The 21,968-nt window shown below is 38.2% G+C and overlaps 1 protein-coding gene and 1 pseudogene across 1 annotated transcript; both read right to left on the reverse strand.

The window, feature by feature from the left end:
• Positions 1-78: 78 nt before the first annotated feature.
• On the reverse strand, positions 79-350 carry LOC143391869 (non-histone chromosomal protein HMG-17 pseudogene; annotated as a pseudogene).
• Positions 351-14,202: 13,852 nt separating this feature from the next.
• LOC143391870 (olfactory receptor 5A2) lies at positions 14,203-15,162 on the reverse strand. Its single transcript, XM_076844633.2, has one exon. The coding sequence runs from the start codon at positions 15,160-15,162 to the stop codon at positions 14,203-14,205; it is 960 nt and encodes a 319-aa protein (XP_076700748.2).
• Positions 15,163-21,968: the final 6,806 nt, after the last annotated feature.

Here is a 21,968-nt window from a genome sequence, read left to right on the forward strand (position 1 = left end):
TTTATAAAACTTGATAAAAAATAGTATTTCAAACTGTACAGTCACCAGAAGTACACAGTTATCAAAAAAGCGCACACTTCACTTGGCATCTCCAGCACCTTCAGCTTTCTGTGCCTGGTCTGTTTTGGCATCTCCATTTTCTGCAGGGTTATTCCCATCCTTGCCAGTGTCCGCTTTCCCCTTTTTCCCTTTGGGTACCTTCTCTCCCTTCTTTGCAGGGGCCTTTTTAGGCTTGGGCTCTGGCTTTGGAGGAGCAGGTTTGGCAGACAACCTTGCAGATCTTCTCTGTGGTTCGTCTTTCACCTTGGCTTTATCTCCTTTAGCATCCCTTCATCCTTTCTCTTGGGCATGGTGGCGACGGCGGCAGGACGCAGGCGCTGGACGCGGGGATGCAGCAGCGCACGGCTTTGGTCGGTCCGGGGGTCGTTCTCGCCTCTTCTTCTTCTATTGCTGATTCTTGTTCAAGGTGCCCTATTGTGTGTTGAGTGAATTTTTATCAGGAGTTCATGTGCAGTCCATCCACGGGATTTGCTGAGGCTTGGGTCTAATGTGGGCTCCTCCAGGAATGATTCATTTTACTTCTGTCAGGTACCTTGGGAGCAATACTAACCCAAAATACCTTTAAACAAAAAATTTTACTTATTTTTTTTTTCAGGACCACACTAAGATTTAAGATGCATAGCTAAATAGATAGATGTTTGAGGTTAATAATTTTTAGGAACTCCAAAAACAATTTAGTGCATTTTTCGTAATAGTGGGGTTCATTTTGACATATTCATACATGCATGGACTATAATTTGTTCTATTTAAATACCCAACAATTACACTTTTTCTTCCCTGTACCCCTTCTTCTACTCTCCTGGTATTCCTTCTGCTTATTTATCGGTTTTTAAAATATATATACATGAAGGAGACTATACCATGGTCTATTCATATATGTGCATTATATACTTTGGTCAATTTCATTCCACAGTTCTTCTCTTTTTCCATTCCTCCTCCTTCTATTATTTCACTTAGCGTCATGTTCTCCAGTTCCACCTATTTATTGGGGACTTTTAATCTTTGTCTCTGTCCCCCAAACCAAAAATTGTGCATTTCATCGTCTCCTTTTGTGGGGTAGGTTTGTTCCTATTTTATCCACTGAGGTTTCGCCCTTTGGGAGTCCCTGTTTTAGTGTCACTGAGTATTCTTAGTAATTTCCATGGATATGTAATCTACTATAATCCCAGAAATATATCTACAAATATTTTCTTGTAAGATTTGGTAATTATTTCAGCTTATCACTGGCCAATTTTTCTCAAAACTTCAAGCTCTTTTTTTTTATATTGCTCAATGACATTTTATTGTCTAGATGTACAAAAGTTTATTATTAATCCATTCATCTTTTTGTTATTAGTTGCTCGTGACAATACAATGATCTTGTCATATCATACATTTGAATCAAATGAGGTATGAATTCTCATTTTTCCAAGTGTACAAAAACCTCAAGCTCTTTGATTTGCTTTTATATTTTCCTACTCATATGATTAAATTCACTTAAACTCAAGGCATAATATTAGATAACTAACATTGAGTACACACACTCTAATCTAGGTGATATTCTGAATCCTTTTACAGTTTCTCTCATTTAATTTTTCCAACATCCCTGTGGAAAATATACTCTTATTGTTCTCATTTCATAGATAAGGTGACTGTGAGCCAAAGAAATAAGTAGCCTAGGGTCACCCAACCCATGAGCCCAGATCATCCTTCTACAGATCAAATCCAGGCTTAGTTCCAGAACCACATTTTAAAGGCCTGCCTTCCACTACCTCGTAAAATTAATTCCTGCAGTGATCTTATTTTTAACAAGCACAGCCTGCAGAGCTTGATGATTTGGATAAAGCAAAGCCTCTCAAACAAAGCCAATAGCCCAGCACAGAGGCATAATACCAACAGAGGATGATGTGTGGCATGAAAGAGACAGACTTCTGTGGGTCATCGCCCGCTGGACGTAGACAGGAAGTTAGAGGGTATAGAAAACTGTACTCTTGGAGGAATTCCTCACAACAGATGTCCAGCATGGCAACCTATTTCAGAGACATTCCTGTACAAACAGACAGGGCAATGTCGGTGGGATTGAGCATGCTGTCAATAACATCATCACCTCGCCTCTTTACATAGATACTCCCAGAAAATGAACAGAAAAGCATTAAGGAAGTGAGACAAACTGGCAGATAATGTATCTCTTTTGAGGAAGAAGAGATGATCAGGTATTAAAATTTTTTTGCAACAATCTGCTGGTGTAACTGAGGAACAGGGAAGTCTCAGCTTCCAGATGGGAACCACTACAAACTTCGTGCCCATGGATGTCTAAGAGAGACAATTATCACGGCAAATTCTACACCAAGTACTGCATCAAACCAGCTATGTGCTGTTAATCTTAGAGGGACCTTGTAATTGCCACAGTGTTTTTCTCAGCCATTCTAGATTTTACCATTTTAATGAAACCTTGCCTCTTATTTATGAAGGAGGTCTCGGCTTTCTTCTTCTGGTGTGGATAAAGTTTATCTTGGCTGTCTTCCTTGAGCTTTTTCCCATAGTGTTCTTAGTATAATACACTTGTCCTCCCATCCACCCTTCATTTGACCTTGCTTAGCAAATAATAAACAAAAGAAGTTGAAAGATAATATGAAAAAGTAGCCACTTTGAAATGCTCCTTTCCTATATGATATTTTATCAGCAGCCCTTCCTAGTATTTACTTAGTGGATTTTGAAACAATTCAACATGTTGAGCCAAACATGGCCAAGAAACAAAATCTAAAGAACTTTATCAGAAATCAGAAGAGCAGGATTAGAAGAGCAGGCCACATATTGACATTTATTTTTTTATCTTTTAATCCCAGTCAGCATTTTAATAGTTTAGTAGTCCCTCATAGCCAGGCGAGGTGGTGCACACCTGAAGTCCCAGCACTTGAGAGAGGGAGTCTGAGGACAGCCTGGGCAACACAGAAAGATGTCATCTCAAGAAAGAAAGGAAGGAAGGAAGGTCCCTCATTGTTAGCCATGAGTTTTTTTAAAGTTGTTTTTAATCAATACATAAAACATTGAAATGTTACATGCTGATATGGCACAATGTAATGTTTCAACATACATATGCATTACACAGCATTTAAATTAGATTAAACATATTTATCTCCTCAAACAATTATCACATATGATGTAAACTGAAAATTGTTTCTTCTGGCCTTTTGAAATATACAGTACATTACAGTTATCTGCAGGCACCCTCATGTGCCAAAGCAGAGGCATACTACACTTCTAGAACCTAATGCGTTCATCCAAGCCACAGTGGATCCACTCGATTCAAGAACAATACCCTCCATAGAGTCTTCCATAGATAGCGCACATTTAACTTCCTAAATGGAACAGGTCAGGAAGGATAAGCCCCTCACAAACAACCCATGACTCTTCTGGTTCTGTGTTTTCTAACTTTTAAATGAGTCCAAGGTTTTCCAGCCCACACTATCTCATGTCCGCTCCTGTGTGCTAGTGTATTGATACCACCTACCTATTCAGCTCATCCTCCCACAGATCTGCTTTTCAGACAGAAGGAGGCTCCCTAATGAAACTTGGACTTGAAGGACAATACAACTGAGCTATTTGTAAATTGGTGAAATTCCACCTGATTCTAGGTCCCTGACATTCCTTATTGTAGGATCTCTAAGGGACTCACCCAAGAGTTTTGGGGATTTCCTCTCCTGTGATCCACCTCCTTTTTCTTCACGGTGTCCCCAGAAATTGAGAAATGGCCAACAGATATTTTACCTCCCAGGTTCTGAGAGCATCTCATTTTGCCATTTGCTGAGTTGAACCCATAATTTATAGTTAGCAATGACTCACCCAAACTCCTTCAGAAATGATATATAGTCATGGAAGAAGAGGGCCTTAAGTGCTTATGAACTTTCTCCACCACATCTAAGAAAGGATTTGAGAGCACAACTTGCAACAAAGAAGGATCAATTAAAACCAAGCTAGGTGTGAATAATTGCTCTCCTGGGTAACAGAGGAGAGGCCAGCTCTAGGAATTGGTCCCTCTCCAGAGGGTGTTAATCTTCTGAGGCATTTTGATATCAAGGAACCCTCCTTCCCTCTTAGAGGAATCAAGGGGCTGATAACTTTCAACCTTGTAATACATAAAGTAAATCACGTCACCTCAGCATAGGAGCTATTGTCATCAATTTCTGTCTAGGAAAAAAATACCAGGAAGTAGAAATACTCAGCAATTCTAAGTCAGAATCTGCAGCAGATGAATTCTCAATTCTCTGCTTTCTAATTCTGAGCCAACTTTTAAATTTTTTTCTTTACTTTTAGATGGAACTCCATAGATGGATCATGTTCACAGAAACTTCACAGACATTTGGAGTAGGCAAGGAGAAATATAAACAGGTCACTCCTTCTCTCTCCAGACACTAGCTACTTGGTTTAAAGGAATTTTTTTAAAAAATGGGGGAGGATGGGGGGAGATGGAAAATTAGAGAAAAAGAGAAGGAGTATAAGAAGGGCAGAGACAAGGAGAAAAAGAGGAAGAACTGGGCAAAGTGTGTGGGAAGCCTTGGAGAGATAAAATAATACTCACTATCCTCAAAACATACCCCAAAGAGAACCCCTTCCACATCCCTCCACCAGACCCGCCATCTTTTCTCCAGATGCACAGGAAGAGAAGAGACTCTTGCTTTGCAACCCACAGCTAACAGGAACTAAGCTCATGCCCTTTGGTACTCAGCTTCTGGCTTTTCTTTTATAAACACACTGGATGTTAAATGGAAAGATCATCTTGGAGTAAAAGAGTCAAGGCAATGGAAAAGATGAAACAACCTTATTGAGATAGATGAAAATTCAGCTCTCCTCAGGATCCTAATATGGCTTTCATCTCCTGTTTTATCTCCATCCAACACTCTTTTAAAATTTTTTTACTTTGCTAAATGTAACAGGACAATATTTATGACCATACTCTTTTCAGGCAGGTAAGTTGTTCAGTTCTCAAGCCTCAGGAAAAAGATGTGACAGCATCTCTTGAAAAGAAGTGATAAGGCCAAAATCACAAGTGAGTCTTCAGAATGGTTCATGGAGCCCAGAGAGATGGCAGAACTATCACCTAAGTTTGGAGACACCAAGAGTGAAGAGGGCTTCATCTTTTGTTTAGGGCCTGGGTTAGGAGGCAGGAACTTCAGAAAATACAGTCATGGAGGATCCAGGTAAGATGGTGCTGGGCAGGGAGGTATTGCATCTGTCAGTTTCCTGCACATTGTTAAGGATGGAGGAAACAGAACAATTCTCATTGAATCGAAACGGTTGTGATTGGGCCTGGATTGTGGCTCAGTGGAAGGGTGCTCACCTAGCACGGGTAAGTCACTGGGTTCAATCCTCTGCACCATGTAAAAATAAATAAACAAAATAAAAGTATTGTGTCCATCTACAACTAAAATTTAAAAAAAAAAATGGTTGTGAGCATCAGTCATCAGATTGAATAGTATTTGAAAATGGGAATGAAGGGAATTTAGCAGCAACCCATTTGTGACTTGGCAGCTGGCGACCTGATGAGGAACTGCTGATACGGAGAGGTCAAGGACCAAATGCCCCCAATGATCAAGCCTCATTCAAGCCATGTGAACCCTAGACACAAAACTGTAAGAAGGATCTCAAATTGATTACTTTGTTCCCAGTAGGAAAAAAGAGAGAGAGAGAGAGAGAGAGAGAGCACAAAGTAGAAATAGAACTACGGAATGATAATGAAAATTGTGTTTCTTGAATATCAGAACTTAAGAATTGTGTGTCAAAACTCCGTGAGTGCCTTATAACTATTGATTTACAATGGGTGTATTATAAAGACCAATTGTCTATGCCTTAATTTTCTTAGCCATTTTTCTTCTCTTGTTGTTTTAAACTGCCAAGTTTTGTAATACTTTGTTGTAGAACAATAGACAATTAATATACTGAGACTAGAGACCACTTATTATTGAAACAATAAAATGAATCTCTTGACTCAGGAAACAGAGGTAATCAGAGAACATCTGATCTAGTGGTTCAAATACTAGTCGTATGAGTTATGCAACAATTTTTCCATCCTATCGCAAATTTCCCTAGTGTTAGCAAAATTGGTGTATAAGTTGCAGATCTTAGCCTCGCTGTTTTAGTCAGCTTTTTCACAGCTGTGACTGAAAGACTTGACAAGAACAATTTTAGAGGAGGAAAAGTTTAGATGTGGGCTCCCAGTTTCAGAGGTCTCAGTCAATAGACAGCCAGCTCCCTTCCTCAGGGCTCGAGATGAGGTAGATCATGATGGTGGAAGAGTGTGGAGAAGGGCAACAGTTCACATGATGATCAGGAAGCAGAGAGAAAGACTCCACTCGCCACAGACAGAATATATACCCCAAAGGCAGGTCCCAGTGGCCCACCTCCTCCAGCTACACCCTACCTGCCTACATTTACCACCCAATTAATCCATCAGGGGATTCATTTACTGATTGGTTTAAGGATCTCATAACTCAATCCCGTCTCCTCTAATCCTTCTTGCCTTGTCTCACAAGTGAGATTTTTTGGGTACATATCACAACCACAACACTCAGTATCATCTATGCAAAAGAAAAGAACCTCTTTTCTAGCAGACACCACAGATAAGACTTTTTTTAGATGCTACAATGAACATCTCCTTGCGTCTTTCTTACTTCAACTATCCTATGGTCCACCTCAAGCTAGTTGCAAGGGTAGTCAACTTTAGATCACCATAATGAAATGCTTGACACTGACGAAGTAAAGACAGGTTTCATCTGGCTCCTCATCTGGAGGTTCTAATTCAAGATTAGGCAGCCCCAGAGTCTGGGCCTCTGGCAAAGGAAGTGTATCGTGGTAGGGCATGTCAGAGAAAGTGTTCACACCACAAGCCAGGAAGCAGAAAGAGGAGGAGACTAGGGTCCCACAGGCCCTCCAAGAGCACATACCCAATAACCAAAAGACCACCTAAGGTCCCACCTATCAAAGGTCCATGGTACCTTCAATACGGCCAGCTTGTGGACCAAGTCTTTACATGTGGACCTCAGGGAGACGCTTGTTTAAACCATAGCAAATAGTCATTTATTTGTTGACTGACTTATATGTTGATTTTTTGTTTGTTTGTTGACTCATTTATTGTTGACTGACTTAAACCCACAACTTGCGGATTTTTTGACTCTTGAATTCACTTTTGAACTCAGAGTTAGATCTGATCCCAGTCAAAGAAAGATGACCGAGAATAGGAAAAATATCTACCCCCACAAAAAGTTTTAATGAACTCCTCAGAGAGAAGGATTTGGATGAAACACTACATTTTTATAATTTAACTATCTATGCAATAAATATCAATTATACATAATTTCAAAATCAAGTAGTTTTAATGCTTGTAAATGAAAAAAATTCTTGGTTCCATCTCCACGTGTTTCGTATATAGCACCCTTTTTTTATCACCTTTAATTTAAATTCTCTAGTACAAAATTATATTAACTTTGGAATTTTGCTCTTTACACATTCTTATACTTCCTAGATGTCAATTTTTGTCAAAAGTTCATTTTCCCCCTGTTTTTATAAGGGGAATAAAATCTGTGGATCCTCAATTATGCTTTCACATTGCAGATTGAGGTACTAAAAAGAAGATCTGGTATCACACTCCTATAAAACAGTTCTATTCTCATGCCCATTATAGTAAACCATAGTAGAATAGTTGGGTGCTGCATATTCTGTTCTTAAAAATATATTACAAAAGGAAAAACCCCAATTAGAATAGTTTCATTCCACTTTGGCTGTAAACAGATTGCTACCTGCATTGCCTAATCATTTAAAAGTTTCAACAAAGAAAGAAAAGTGAATATAACATTAAACTGTTTTACATAAACCAGATATGGAGGAACCTTAAGTGCACATTACTGAGTGAAAGATGCCAATTGCAAAGGCTACAAAAGTACATCCAGCTATATGACATCCAGGAAAAGGGTAAGACTATGGGGACATTAAAGAGATCAGTGGTTCTGAGGAAGCAGAAAGGGATGAATAGACAGGGCACTTTTCATTGTCAATAGACTTTGAGGACAGTGAACCTGTTCTGTGTGACACCGTAATAGTGAATGCACGTCATCATACACTTGTTAAAACCCACGGAATGAACACCACCACGAGTGTACCCTAATGTGAACTATGGACTTTGGACAATAATCCTGTGCCCCTATAGGTTTACCAGTTGTCACAAAGTCACACTCTAGTGGGGGATGTTGATAATGGAGAAGGCTATGCGTGTGTAGGGATGAGAATATCTAGGAAATCTCTGTACCTTCTGCTCAATTTTGCTCTGGGACTAAAACTGCTTTTAGAAATAATGCCTGTTTTTTAAAAAAGAAAATCTGAAGCTTTCTGTTCACGGTCAGCAATTGTCCTCTCATTTTCTTTCTGCCAGGTGATTGGCAGGGGCTTTTCAACTGCTCTGATGGATCTCTGCTGTACCCATCACTAGTTGTTTTTTCTCTGGGGAAGGTTTTTCCTCTATCTTGAATTGAATCCTCCAGCATTCTGTCTAGGAAATACCAACCTTGTTATGGGTGTTCGAAGAGTTGATAGAGTGGATGGAAGGTGTGTGGTGTTGTGAGGAGGCAGGAGGCTCAAGCATCTCTCTATGTAGATACAATCTTATGCTTCTATTTTTATCTTTCCCCCTTAGGTATAGCTGAAGGTCTGGAACCCATAGTCCCTGCTTCAGTTCTCTAGGAAATAAGCCTCCCTAGAATAAGTCTTCTGCTACAGCATTGGAGGGATGATGGGGGTTGAGAAAGGTGCATGAATGCAAGAGCAATCCAGTTTTTTCTTGATAGATTTTCAACTAAATCCCTAGTGTAAGCACCACCTGCTCCATGCAGGTTCCTAGTGCCTTCCACTTCTGATCCTCTCTCGGGTCATGCAATGAGAATCAACTTGCTTCTTCCTGGCTTCCGCCCACGCACCCCACCACAGCTCAAGGATTTGTTGAATCTTGAATTCGTTATCTCCCATAAGTTCACTTTCCAGCTTCCAATTTGGGATATTGTTTCTTTTGTTCTCCACAACATAGTGGTTTCTAAATTACTGTCATTTTAGACAAATTTCAGGAAGAAATAATTTGTGGATTTGGTCTATGTTTTTTAACCAAATATTACAATGATATTTTCAAAAATTTTAGAACATTTCATATTCTTGCTAGAAATAGGTGACTGTACACCATTGCTCACTTTATATTCCCCAATATTCAGCTAATGTGATTTTTAAATTATTTTAATATTTGTTGTTCACTGATATTTCATTAGGTAGAAAAATTGTTTTAATTTCCCCTTATTGCCCTTGAAGTGGAACTTTTTGTGTGTTTATATATTTTTAATCACATTCATTTCATCCTAGTTTTCTAATTATCATCTCTGCTCATAAAAATTGGTTTATACTGTTATCTAACTACTCTCATCCCTGTTTACTCAAAAGCATATTGTAATGTTTTTAAGCACTGATTCCTGAATAATAACTATATATTGTACATGTGTATGAATACTTAAGGTGTGAGAAAATCACCTTTTACTTTCATCCCAAGATTATAATTAAAGTTTTAAAAACTAAATCGCATTTTATCAGAGTACATTAGAAAACTGAAGAAGTCTACATCCTAAATATAGGATCCAAAATAATTTTACTTACACTCTTTAATTGATCTGAAAGACAAGCCCTACTAATAAACAATTTTGTTTAATTTCACTATAAAAAGCTAACTCTTTTTAAAACAACAAAAAATAGACACACGTTGTTGTAATCTAAGATAGCCTAAAACTAAATAGTCATGATGACCATATTTCCCTCAGAAATCTACCAACAACTTTCTTCATTTTATTTGTTTGTTAACACTTGCAGGAACTTTGCTGAGTAAAAGTAATATAATTTTAACTCAATATTAACCAAAATACTGATTTGCATTAAAATACAAAGGTTAACTCATTTATTCAGCAAAAGTTGATTAAGCCCACAGGATGTGGCAGACACTGTTCAAATTCCAGAACAGAAAAATCCAGTCTTTAGTGATAGAAGCCACAGTGACCAAAGAGCGTACTTTGAAACCACCTTCCCCTTCCTCTTTTTTTTTTTTAAAGGTTTTAAATTTTTCCTTATTTTTATTGGTAAATTACAGATACACATAATGGTGGGATCCAGTGTTACATATTCATACATGCAAACAATATAACAATGTATTTTGGATAATATCATTCCCCAATTTTTCCCCCTTTCCTTTCCCTCCTCCCTTCCCCTTTCTCTCTGAAATCTAAAACAGGTAGATGATATCACAGAAAGATTTACTGAAGCAAGATTCCTCCCCCATTCTACTACAAACTCCACTACAAACTCCAAGAGGTCACTTACTTTGAGAATACAAAAAGGATAGTGTCAAATTCTAGATTAGGTTTTCATTACTACAGTGGAATACCTGCAGTGATTAACTTAAAAAGCTAAAAGGTTTGTTTAGCTCATGGTTTCCAGAGATTCTAGTCCAAGACTGGACCATACCATTGCGTTGAGCCTCTGGCGGGAGCTCCAGATGCCATTGACAGAGCAAACTGTTCATATCATGATTCAGAAAGCAGAGAGAGAGAGACAGAGAAATCCCAAAATCCCCCTCCAAAGCATGCCCTCAGCCAGTGATCTTCCACTAGACCCCGTCTCTCAAAGGTTCTACCACCATCTAATAGCACACTCCTGGGTACCAAGCCTTTAACACATGTACTTTGGGGGACACTCATCCAAAACATAACACATGATGAATATCAACCAGAAAAAAGCATAAAGATGTTGAATAGCTTGATTTCATCATTCCACATACAACAAAGCAGCTCACTGTGTCAATATGTGTAATTATGATCTATCAATTAAAATAATATCAATTATTATTTATTTAAAATAATAATTGTTAATTAAAAATAAAATTTAATGGTGAGTTAAAGCTAATTATAACTACGAAATTAAACCAAATAAATAAAGAAGGACAAAAATTCCTAATAAAGGTGCTAAACTGGCTAAAGCAGGAAAACCTCATGCACAAGCTCCTGTTTGCTGGAAAACTACCAGGGATAGAATGGGTGATGAAAAACAATTCCAGAACCTTCCAAGATCTGAAAGCCACCAACACTAAAAATGTGAAACAAAGAAAAAATTCTTGCTTTGCCTTCTGGTAAAAACAGGAGTTTAAAAAAAAAAAAGTGGTATCCAATGCAGGTAATACAGACAACACAGCCCACTGTCAAGAGTAACCATCACAAGATACATGAAAGGAGAGAGGAAAGATTGGGCTGGTGCAAGACTTTTCTTCCCACTTCTTATTGACTGAGTCACAGGGCACTTCCCAGCAGCAGCCCAGGCCAGATGGAGTCTCACCCCCAATTGTGCTGCAGGCTGAGGGTCAAGGGAAAAGTTAGATGCCCCCCTTCCAGGGTATATCTTGAGCTTACAGTTGGTAGAACGTGAACTGAAATTCAGTGTATGTCTGACTTTCCAACTTCCTCTTTCTGGACCAGATGGATCCAGTTTGCTCCTTAAGGATTTTGTAAGATGAAAACAAGCCAACCTCCTTTTTCACAAAAGGTTTTATGAGAACAAACAGGAATGTGCCATACAATACCAAAGTGACAATTTATGCATGCTGATTTTTCTACAGATGCTGACTGGATCAAAGTCCAGTCTGAGATCATAGTTCTATTTCAGAACTTGGCTGCCTAGTTATTTGTAGAATGTGGTCCCATCAAAGGCTGTGGTCTGTCTGTCTTCCAACTACACAGTGCCAGTCATCTGGTCTAGAAACTGAAGGGAGATACTGCCACGTCCAGTTTGTGCAGATTCCAAGTCACGATCGCAAAAGACTGTTGTAGCTTTTCCTTTGCTTGTAAGAAAAGGGGCCTCATAAACAACATGGCACAATAAAAGGTGTCGGTCAGCAATAAAGGAAAGAGAGGATGGAAACGAAGCAACAGTTGGACAAGACACTGAAAATTCAGTAAAGATAGTCATAGATCAAGCTGAAGGGGGAAAACTAGGGTGCATGGTATATCTCTTTATGTGCAAGACAGTCAGGCTGTTCCTGCTTGGTTTTAGGTCAGGGTGGTCCAGATCAGTTATCTGAACACAGGCAAAAGTAAAATGGAAGTGATACCTTACTTGTGTGGAACATCGCAGAATAGGCAAGCTCCAGGTTTGTCTAATTTAAGGATGAGACAGAAAAGAGACTATTCATATTGGGCTGGGGATGTGGCTCAAGCGGTAACGCGCTTGCCTGGCATGTGCGGTGTGCTGGGTTCGATCCTCAGCACCACATAAAAATAAAATAAAGATGTTGTGTCCACTGAAAACTGAAAAATAAATATTAAAAAATTCTTTCTCTCTTCTCTCTCTCTCTTTAAAAAAAAGAGAGACTATTCATATTAAGCAAAAAAGGTAAAAACCTCATCAGAGTCTGTTTAATAAACACATTCACTATTTCATGAGTGTGTAATCATGCAGAATTACAAAAAAAAGTTCAGGGAACACTAGTGGTACCTAGGGACAACAATCAGATGTCTGCAAAACTCTCCAGATCAAACCATAAAATCAGCCCACCACAGACAAATAAAGTACATAACAGGAAAAAGATATTACTTGAACAAAATAAGGAAAAACTGTCGATTCATTTATCTATTCAGAGTGCACTGCTTAGAAGGGAAGATGGCCCTCTGGGAGAGAGGAAAGAGAATGCTTGGGAACACTTGGCAGCGTCCTGGCCCAGGGCCTCCGGCTGGAAGGACCTGACGTTGGGCATATCAGGTGCTGACACACCTATCCAAGTGGCTTTGATTCCTCTCTCTCCAAATAGAATTTTAGTTGTAATTTGCCTCCCTGTGTGGTTTCTTCAGCATATGGAGAATTATACCCCTCCCACAAGTACAATCTTGGCAGTTTGTTCTTCCCTGAAAGCTAAAAATAGCATTCTGGCTTTATGCAGTGAGCTATTCTGAACTTGGTTAACTCCAGTCCATCTGGAAAATATTTTTGAAGGAGGTTGCACAAATGAGAACCACACCCTGGATTGCGGCAGCTTCACTAAAGTGAGTTCTCCTGCTAGCCAGCCTTCCCTAAAGACACTCATGTCTTATCTTGTTTCAAATAGCCATAAAATGTTTCTATTCCTTTGGCTTAGACTGTAATAAATCATCACATCATCATAACAGCATCTCTTGAACACTTACTGTATGCAGGGCACTGTTCTAAGTGTTTATTTGAATGATTCATTTAGTTTTTCATAATAAGGCTAGAGGATAATTGCAGTTACAATTACTCCTATTTTATAGGTGAGGAACTGAGACCCACAGAGCCCAAGGGACTTGTCCAAGGACACACAGATATTATTTTCTCATTTATTTAGTGAGAACCCAAGAAACACTATAGCTGAATATGTTTATCAGTTCTTAACTGCCCATTCACAGACACATAATATATTCTGAGAAAAGGTGAAAGAGAAAAATCACAGACTTTCATTCCTTGGCTATGTTCTCATCTAGAACTTATCACAAGGGGCTGAGGTTGTGACTTAGTGGTGGAGTGCTTGCCTAGACATGTGAGGCACTGGGTTTGATCCTTAGCACCACATAAAATATAAGTAAATAAAATAGAATTGATCACAAACTTGGTAAAAACAGAGAGCTTTTCATCCTAAATGAGGGTATGCTTCTCTTTAGAATCCTCTGTCACTTTGGAGTTATGCAATAGTTCCTTGGTTTTATTTTTAAAATTTAAATTAGAGTGACTACTTTCTTGTGTAGTTGATTGAATTGATCAAGAGATTGCCCCACATGTTCAGTCAGTAAGGCTCAAACCAGATTTGCTGCCTTAATACCTCTAAAGAGCATTAACCCAGCCCCATCAGACACACTGGCTCACGGTCACCATGATTCTCAAGCACAGTGTGCTATGCAACACTGTTAATTCTGGAAACCAATGATGGACAAATTATTTTCTAATCACCAATAGATAAATTGGTTAATAGAGTCTTAGGGGGAAAAGAGCTTGATCCACAAAAATCACTACATAGATTCAATAGTCCAAAACTACATAAATGTCTGTGCCACTGACCCAGCTCATGGCTTTATTGTGAATATTAGCCCAAAGTCAAAAAAATGAATGCCTTTGAGAAAGCCCATTATCCCTATGAACAGCTTTCTTTATGGCACTTTTAATATCCTTATTCCTAAAACTGTAGATGATGGGATTCATCATTGGTATCACCACAGCATAGAATATGGACACCACCTTGTCCCGGTTCAGGGAGTAGCTAGAACTAGGTCGCATGTACACAAAGAGACCAGAACCATAGAAGAGGGTCACAGCCGTCAGGTGAGAGGCACAGGTACTGAAGGCCTTGGTCCTACCTTTAGCTGAGCTGATTCTCAGGACAGCAGCAACAATATAACCATAAGAAATGAGGATAACAAGGACAGGTATCACTCCAACGACAACACCCACAATAAAGTTCACCACCTGGCTGGTGAAGGTATCAGAGCAGGACAGAGCCAGGACCGGAGGAAGGTCACAGAAGAAATGGTCGATCATGTTGGGCCCACAGAAATCATGGTGATAGACAGAGGATGTCTCAATCAAAGAGCTAAGGAACCCACCCACATAGGCGCCAGCCACCATCTTTAAGCAAAGCGTGTGGGAAATGAGGGCCGCATACAGCAGCGGGTTGCAGATGGCAGCATAGCGGTCATAGGCCATGGCGGCCAAGAGAAAGCACTCAGTCAGCCCCATGCCACAGAAGACAAAGTACTGTGTGGCACAGCCCACAAAGGAAATGGTTTTCTGCTCTGTGATGATATCAGAAAGCATCTTGGGGCTTATAGCGGACACATAGCAGATGTCCAGGAAGGACAAGTTACTGAGGAAGAAGTACATGGGTGTGTGCAGGTGAGAGTCCATCCTGATGAGGACAATAAGACTCAAGTTCCAGGCCACAGTCAGGAGGTAGATCCCCAGAAATAACACAAAAAGGGAAGTCTTCATTTGAGGATGATCTGAGAATCCTAGAAGGATGAATTTTGTCACAACTGTGTTGTTCCTTTGTACCACCATAGGTGTCCTGCATGAAGAAAAGAAGAAACCCTGTGTCAGATCAATTGTGTTCATTATTACAAGATCAGAAATGTCCTAGAAGATTGTACAGTCAATACCCCGTTTCGATTCCCACCAACTTCCAAGAAAAATCTTCCCAGAGCAAGCCAGGGTTAAATAATACCTTGGTGTTATTTTAAATTTTTATTTTATATGCCTTCTTGGAAAAAAAAATAGATTCTGATGAATGGAGTAGAAAGTGGCCAGGATCAGAAAGATGATTTGTCTTCAGCTCCATTCCTTCATAGGTGAGGACTGTGGAAAGCCACTCATCCCTTAAGAGCCTCACTTCTCAAGATGGCAGGGTTGAGTCAGAGGAGTTTCAAGGTCCTTTTAGAACTGGATTTCCTAGGAGCTCTCTTAGAATTTCTGACTTAAAAACATAAACCAAACTAAGATTTTAAAAAACAGACTTTTTATGCTTTATATATCTTCAGTATAAGAACTCCAGTGGCCTATAATCTTTAACATATTCCATTTGGGGAAAGGAAATCCAATCATCCAAATCATTCTTCTAGATTGCAAAATGAAAAGAAAAAAAAAATATGTGTGTCTGTGTGTATATGGTAAGGACTAGACACATTTATGATAAAATTCACATAAAATTCATAGAAAGATAAAAACTTGGACTGGCCCAATTGGCTCCATCATGGAGTTAGAGATGGGGAACCATCCCAGAGCTGATTCAAATGGGCTGACGATGGTGGTCAAGAACTTATATTTCCTTAACAAGAAAAGCTGGGGCAAGAGAGAGTTTGTTAGATAGTTAAGGACAATGATCAGCCGAAGACCACTTTGATGTTAGAAGACCACATCAGATTATCACTTTGAAAACATGAGGTGAGCCCATCACATTTGACAATTGAGAAAGACAAGGCGAGGCCTGATGTGAGATCAAAATGAGGAAATATAAATGGGTGTAAAAAAGCAGAAGTACCCTGGGAGGACTCATTGGTGAAATGGAATTTGCTGGTATTTCATTTGTATGGAATTTGGCCATGGAATTTGGTTGAGTGTAACTGTTTGATTGTGTTTCTCCATCACCCATCATATTAAAAACTGCTTCTCACTTTGTATTTTCTAAAACTTTAAAAGCTCTCTATAAATCACCGATTGAATGTCAAAGCTGAAAAAAGCCAAGACTGTTCTTCACCATGACATCTATTGTGACCATCAAAAAAGAAAAAAGAAAAAAAGATGAGTTTGGTGTTTCTTATGTTAATGAAATCTTCTCTCAAGAATATAAGCCACTCAAAAACAGGCAGAAAGTTTTGTCTGTTCTGTTTTTGGATCTATTTACCTGTAACAGTGACTTGGATGTACGGACCCATTAAATATTTATTGAATGAATTAATTCTTTTCATTGCTTTTTCTCAGAGTTTAATAGCGTGGCTATAGATTATTATATTTAGTCTGTTATAATAATAAAATATATAATACCAAAATAATAATATAATAATCATAATTAAATACAAACACTTATTTAGTACTTATGGTGTATCAGACATTGTTGGACTCAATTTATACAAACCCATTTACCTCTCCACACAGCTTCAGGAAGTGGCAACTACTCTTCCCCTTTTACAAAATAAGAGGTGGAATAGACTGAGAATTTATAGTTGTCATTTGTTGGATGAATGAGGTAGGAGAAAATAAACTGGACTTACGGGATTATTTTAGGCAGAAGTGTCCTGAGATCTTGTGCTACAAGAGAAAAAAAAATATTGGTTGCTTTGCAACCTTCACATCTTTTAAAAACTTAAGTTAATCTGCATTTCTTTCTGCTCTGTGCCTGGTTTTTGGTTCTGCCGATGTTTTATATACTGGCCTCTGTTTAAACATCTGCTTGTGGAATCCGGGATCCTTGTTACCAAGCCTTCCTAATGGCCTATGGGAGTTCATTATTTTAATGGGCAGAGGTCACCACACTCTTTCTCCAAGAGGCTACCCTCTGTCACTCACTCCAGGGTCCAATGCAAAAATCCCAGCAATCGTTAGAAGACTAATTGTTCTCTAGATGGATGGTGAAAGGGGCCAACCACCAGAACCTTCTTTCCAGTCCTCTGTCTTATTCTCCTTTGAGTTTTCACTGATTTGGATTCAGAAAGACTTCCTACTTCCTTTCATGTTAGTGGGCAATCTTCTACTTTATGATCCCTTTTGTTGGAAGTTAAAAAAAAACAACACAAACACACTGTACTAAAACAGTGGTTAATGACACCGATTTTTTACTGAGAAAATTGCTATCTTATCAATATAAACATGTGAAAGTTGCTATCTTGTCAATATAAATCTCAATTTTAACTGAGAAAGCTGCTATCTTATCAATATAAACGTATGAAGTTGCTTAATCTTTCATATCAACTTCTTCATTTCAACAACTGGTATAATAATAATGACTACCCCAGGAGGGTTGTTGTGACAATTAAATAAGATGTGGATAAGAATAACAAAATATATTCCATCCTTGTACCATTACGTCAGAATGGATTCTACTGTGGTGGATAACTAGAAAGAACCAATAAAATTTTTTACAAATAAAACTTTTTTTTTTTTTTAAAGAAAGGCTTAACTCAGCGCCTGATGGAAAGAATGTAAACGTGTCATTAACTTCATCTGTTGGGTCTGGCCAAGAAGCATCTTTCTTGCAGTTCACGTTTTATGGTGACTCATTTTCCATGTGATGACAATGATGCACTTTCTCCCGAAGGTTTGGGTGCTGCTCCGGGCACTGTCACAACCTGCACATGTCACTACGGGAAAGTGAATTAACTCCTCTGGGCCAAGCAGATTGTGCTCATTCTCCAAGGACCTGTGAAGATCTGAAAGTCTGATATTTTAAAACATCAGTTTTGTGTTTTGATAAGTATTTTCTTCAGGAATAACATTTGCCCCCCCCCCAAAAAAATATTGTTTCCTGCAAATCAAATTAGCCATCCTTAGTCTGAAAAGATAAGAATAAATGACAAAAATACTCTCTACAAAGGAATACCATTCCTGAGACCCTTGATATATAAGATAATAGTGCTAACTTATGGAAAGAAATTGAGTAACTGAGATCATTAAAATAAAAAGAGGTCAATGACTTCCCAAATCAACTGTGAACATGAACATGCAACTTTGCCAAAATAAACTTTCTTATCCAGGATTAGAGATAAATTGCCCAGGAGATCCCAAGGCTGAGAGGGTGAAGCCAAGAATGAAAAGTTAATTAAGATCTGAGAAATTTAAAAGTGAACCCCATAATTTTTATTTGGACATTTTCTTAGGATTAGAAAAAGATAATAAGAAAGAATAGTAATAGGTTTAATCTGTCATGGCAAAACAGATAAAAGTTGAAGTCTCCTAAGACTATAAAGCAATCTGTAAACATAACAATGTTCGCATTAGACGTGTAAATGAAGAGTGGAAACATGCAATGTATTTGTCAACCCATCCTATAAGAAATTTGAGAATGAAGAAGAAAGTCACCTTATTAAATCTCCCTGAACAAAACTATAAACTCAGCATACTTTTATTTTTTTAAAAAAATTCTGTTCTAAATTCATTTTTATCCCTTCCTGTCTCAAAACAAAAAACTGTATGGAATCAACACCACCGTGCTCTGTGGGAAAAAAGAAAAACCTTCTGCTCCCTTCACTCTGCTGGAAGCTGGAGGGTGCTAGGCCCCTGTGTAGTAGTGCATAGAATTCTAGCTTTTTTCCTCCTTTCTCTGTATATTGGGCTCAGAGATTACACTGTGTCTCTATGTGAATATGGACAGTTAACATTTATCAACATGTATCTGTCTATTTTTTCTTGTTTAAAAAAAGAAAAAAAAATTTAAAAATGGGGTTATAGAAGGTCAGCAAAGGGTGGGTTTGAGATGTTTGGGTGGGTTAAGTGGGCATTTTGACAACATGGCTTCTCCTTTGGCATGTTTAATTGTGATGTTTAATGGAAATCCTTGCAGTTTAAGATGACACTTTTAAAATAAAATTCTCTCCTAAAGATGACTTGAGCCCTGCCACTCAATGGGAGAATCAGCAGAACCTATAGGATTTTATTTGGAATTGACATTCTCTATTGTAATTTTGTTTGTTTATTTTTAAATTTTCTTTTTTGTTTTCACTGGAAAGGAAAGATGATGCTCAGTTTTAAAAGTTAAAAGTGTACAAGTTGCTTTGTTACAATAAAACTAAATGTGTACACACACAAAAAAAAATCTTCTGCTATTGATTTCTCTGGGCTTCTTTTTGACTCTGAAGAGGTAAAGCAGAAGTTTCAGTAAACATCAAAAAGTATCAAAGCAAATCTATTGTAAAACATCATGTATACTTAACATTATTCAGTGTGTCTTGAAAAAGATTCAGATGGTGTCATGGTGAATTTGGGGCGGCAACTTGACTGGGTTAAGAGATGCCCACATAGGTGGTAAAGCATTATTTCTGGGTTCATCTGTGAGGGTGTTCTGGAAAAGAGTCATATTGCGGTCATTAAACAAAATGAGGGGCATCTGCTCTCACCAATGTGAGTGGATATCATTCGACCAGCTGAGGATGAACAAAAAAAGCAGAGGAAAGGTGAATTCTCTCTATATATCTCCTCTGGAGCTGAGACACCCTTAAACATCAGAACTCTAGGTTCTCCAGCCTGCAGACTCAGCAGTTTGCATTAGCAGCCCAACCCCAACCCTGGTTCTCAGGCCTTTGCCTCAGACTGAAGAGGTAACCATCAGTTTCCCTGGTTGTGGGGCTTCCAGGCTTGGAATAAACCACACTACTGCCTCCAGGTTCTCCAGTTTCCAGCCAACCTGATGTGGGACTGTCTAACACCCCATAATCATAAGTCAAATCCCCTAATAAATCCCATCATCTATCTATCTATCCATTCGTCCACACACAGCCAAGTTGTTCTTTCCAGAGAACTCTGACTAATCCTTGTGTTAATTTAATGTTATGTGGTTTTATCATAGGAAAATAAGCACCAAAACAAACAGCAAATGAAGGCAAATACATTCCCCATAGAATTATAAATGTTTAGAATTAAAAAAAAAAAAAACAGTGCTTCGAGATTGAGCTCAAAATTTATCTTGCTAAGATTCCATGTACTTTAGAGTATGTTCTCTGGCAGATTCTCCTAAAAGATGATTTGCTTTTATGTTCATTTAACATTTTAGAGTAGTTGTTTTAATGAGTTTATTTGAATTGCTTTGAAGCAAAGACCAGAGAAAACTCCAGAGATGCTTAGCAGTAAAATGCTATCTTTGTTCTCAAATTGGAATTTGAAAAGTAATCTCAGTTTGTATTTCTTCCACTAGCAACTAGTAAAAACTTCAGATCAACGTAGATACAGAGTCTTTTATCAGGCAGCCCTACTAAATCCAAGATAAAAGTACATTTACAAGTTTTAGAAATCTTTTAAATATATATGCAAAGAGGAAAACATTCACATCCTAGAAATCAGAGGATGTGAATTCTATTTCCCATTATACTGTAACAAATTGGGCTATTGATTTCTCTGGGCTTCTTTTTGAATCTGAAGAGGTAAAGCAGGTGACCTCTAAAAATCCCAAACAGTATGATTATATCTAAGATAACTATATTAGCAAACTATTATCTGCACAAAGCCCTGCTGGTTTAGATCTCTGTGGAATGCTGCTGCCACCTATTGAAAGTGTTCCTAAATTGTAGTCAGTTTTAATTAAAACTTAAGATCCCAGCATCTCAAATAGGGATCAAACCATCTCCAAACCCATAATGTGCTCACTGTGCTCCAAGAACTGTTTAGATGCTCCTTGAGCACTTGAACTCAATATGATTGTGCAATTAAATTTCAAGGAAGATACCAAACCAGGGAGATGGGCAACTTATTGAACATAATGAAAACGGTGCGTTGAAATAATAAGAAAATATGTTTAGATAAAGGTGATGGTAATATATAATTACTGTTCCAAGCTAATATATATGTTTTTATTAAATACCAGCTAACTCTATATTTTAATTAAAATGCCATCTAACTTGAATGAGGTTTTAAAAAGACTCTGAGGTTTAGTGAATCTTACTATTTTTATAACACTTTTGCTATACTTGTCGTTTTTATTATTCAAATACCTAATTATCTCATGAGAACTAGTTGTTTGTGAATAATGTAAATGTTATGCTCCTGAAAAGCACTTAAAATATTAGATTCTTTTGGAATTGCCAGCTAAGACTTAAATTGAAAAGGAATCATTAGGACATTTTAGGTGTTGATTCCTAAATCAAATGAAAACACCCTTAATCATCACTATAGTAAACATTGCAATAAAGATTTAAGATAATTTTTGTGCAAAATTTTTCCTACAGGTTGAGTCATTTGGAGACACATATAAATCAACACACATATAAATAAATTCTTGAGTATGAATCTTCTGAGAAATCTTTGAACATTACTCCAACTACATGTCCCCAGATCTGAATTTCCCTTGGGAACAGTCAAAGGGAGTATTCCAAAGGAAACTCTTCTGGTTTCAAGATGATGGTCATGCTTCAAAGGAGAAGAGATTCTAGAAAGAGCCAATTTTCTACCACTTCAATCACCTCCAGCCCAGCCCAGATTCAAATCCCTGAGTCCTGATGCAAAGGGACTGGGAAAAGAATGGTGGAAAGAAGAGACTGAGGAGTGTGGGCTGATACTGAATTGCTAAGAGTGCTGATACTGGCCAACTGGACAGAACCAGGGGATGATGCTCTCGGAGCAGATGCCTGTGTCTTCAATGCCAGCATCTCGGCCATGAAACTGAAGGT

Source organism: Callospermophilus lateralis, chromosome 2 (genome assembly GCF_048772815.1).
Source record: "Callospermophilus lateralis isolate mCalLat2 chromosome 2, mCalLat2.hap1, whole genome shotgun sequence".
Taxonomy (NCBI): domain Eukaryota; kingdom Metazoa; phylum Chordata; class Mammalia; order Rodentia; family Sciuridae; genus Callospermophilus; species Callospermophilus lateralis.

What these genes read in the sequence shown, in the direction of transcription:
- LOC143391870 (XM_076844633.2), bottom strand. Translation starts at nt 15,162, where the DNA reads ATGGTGGTACAAAGGAACAACACAGTTGTGACAAAATTCATCCTTCTA.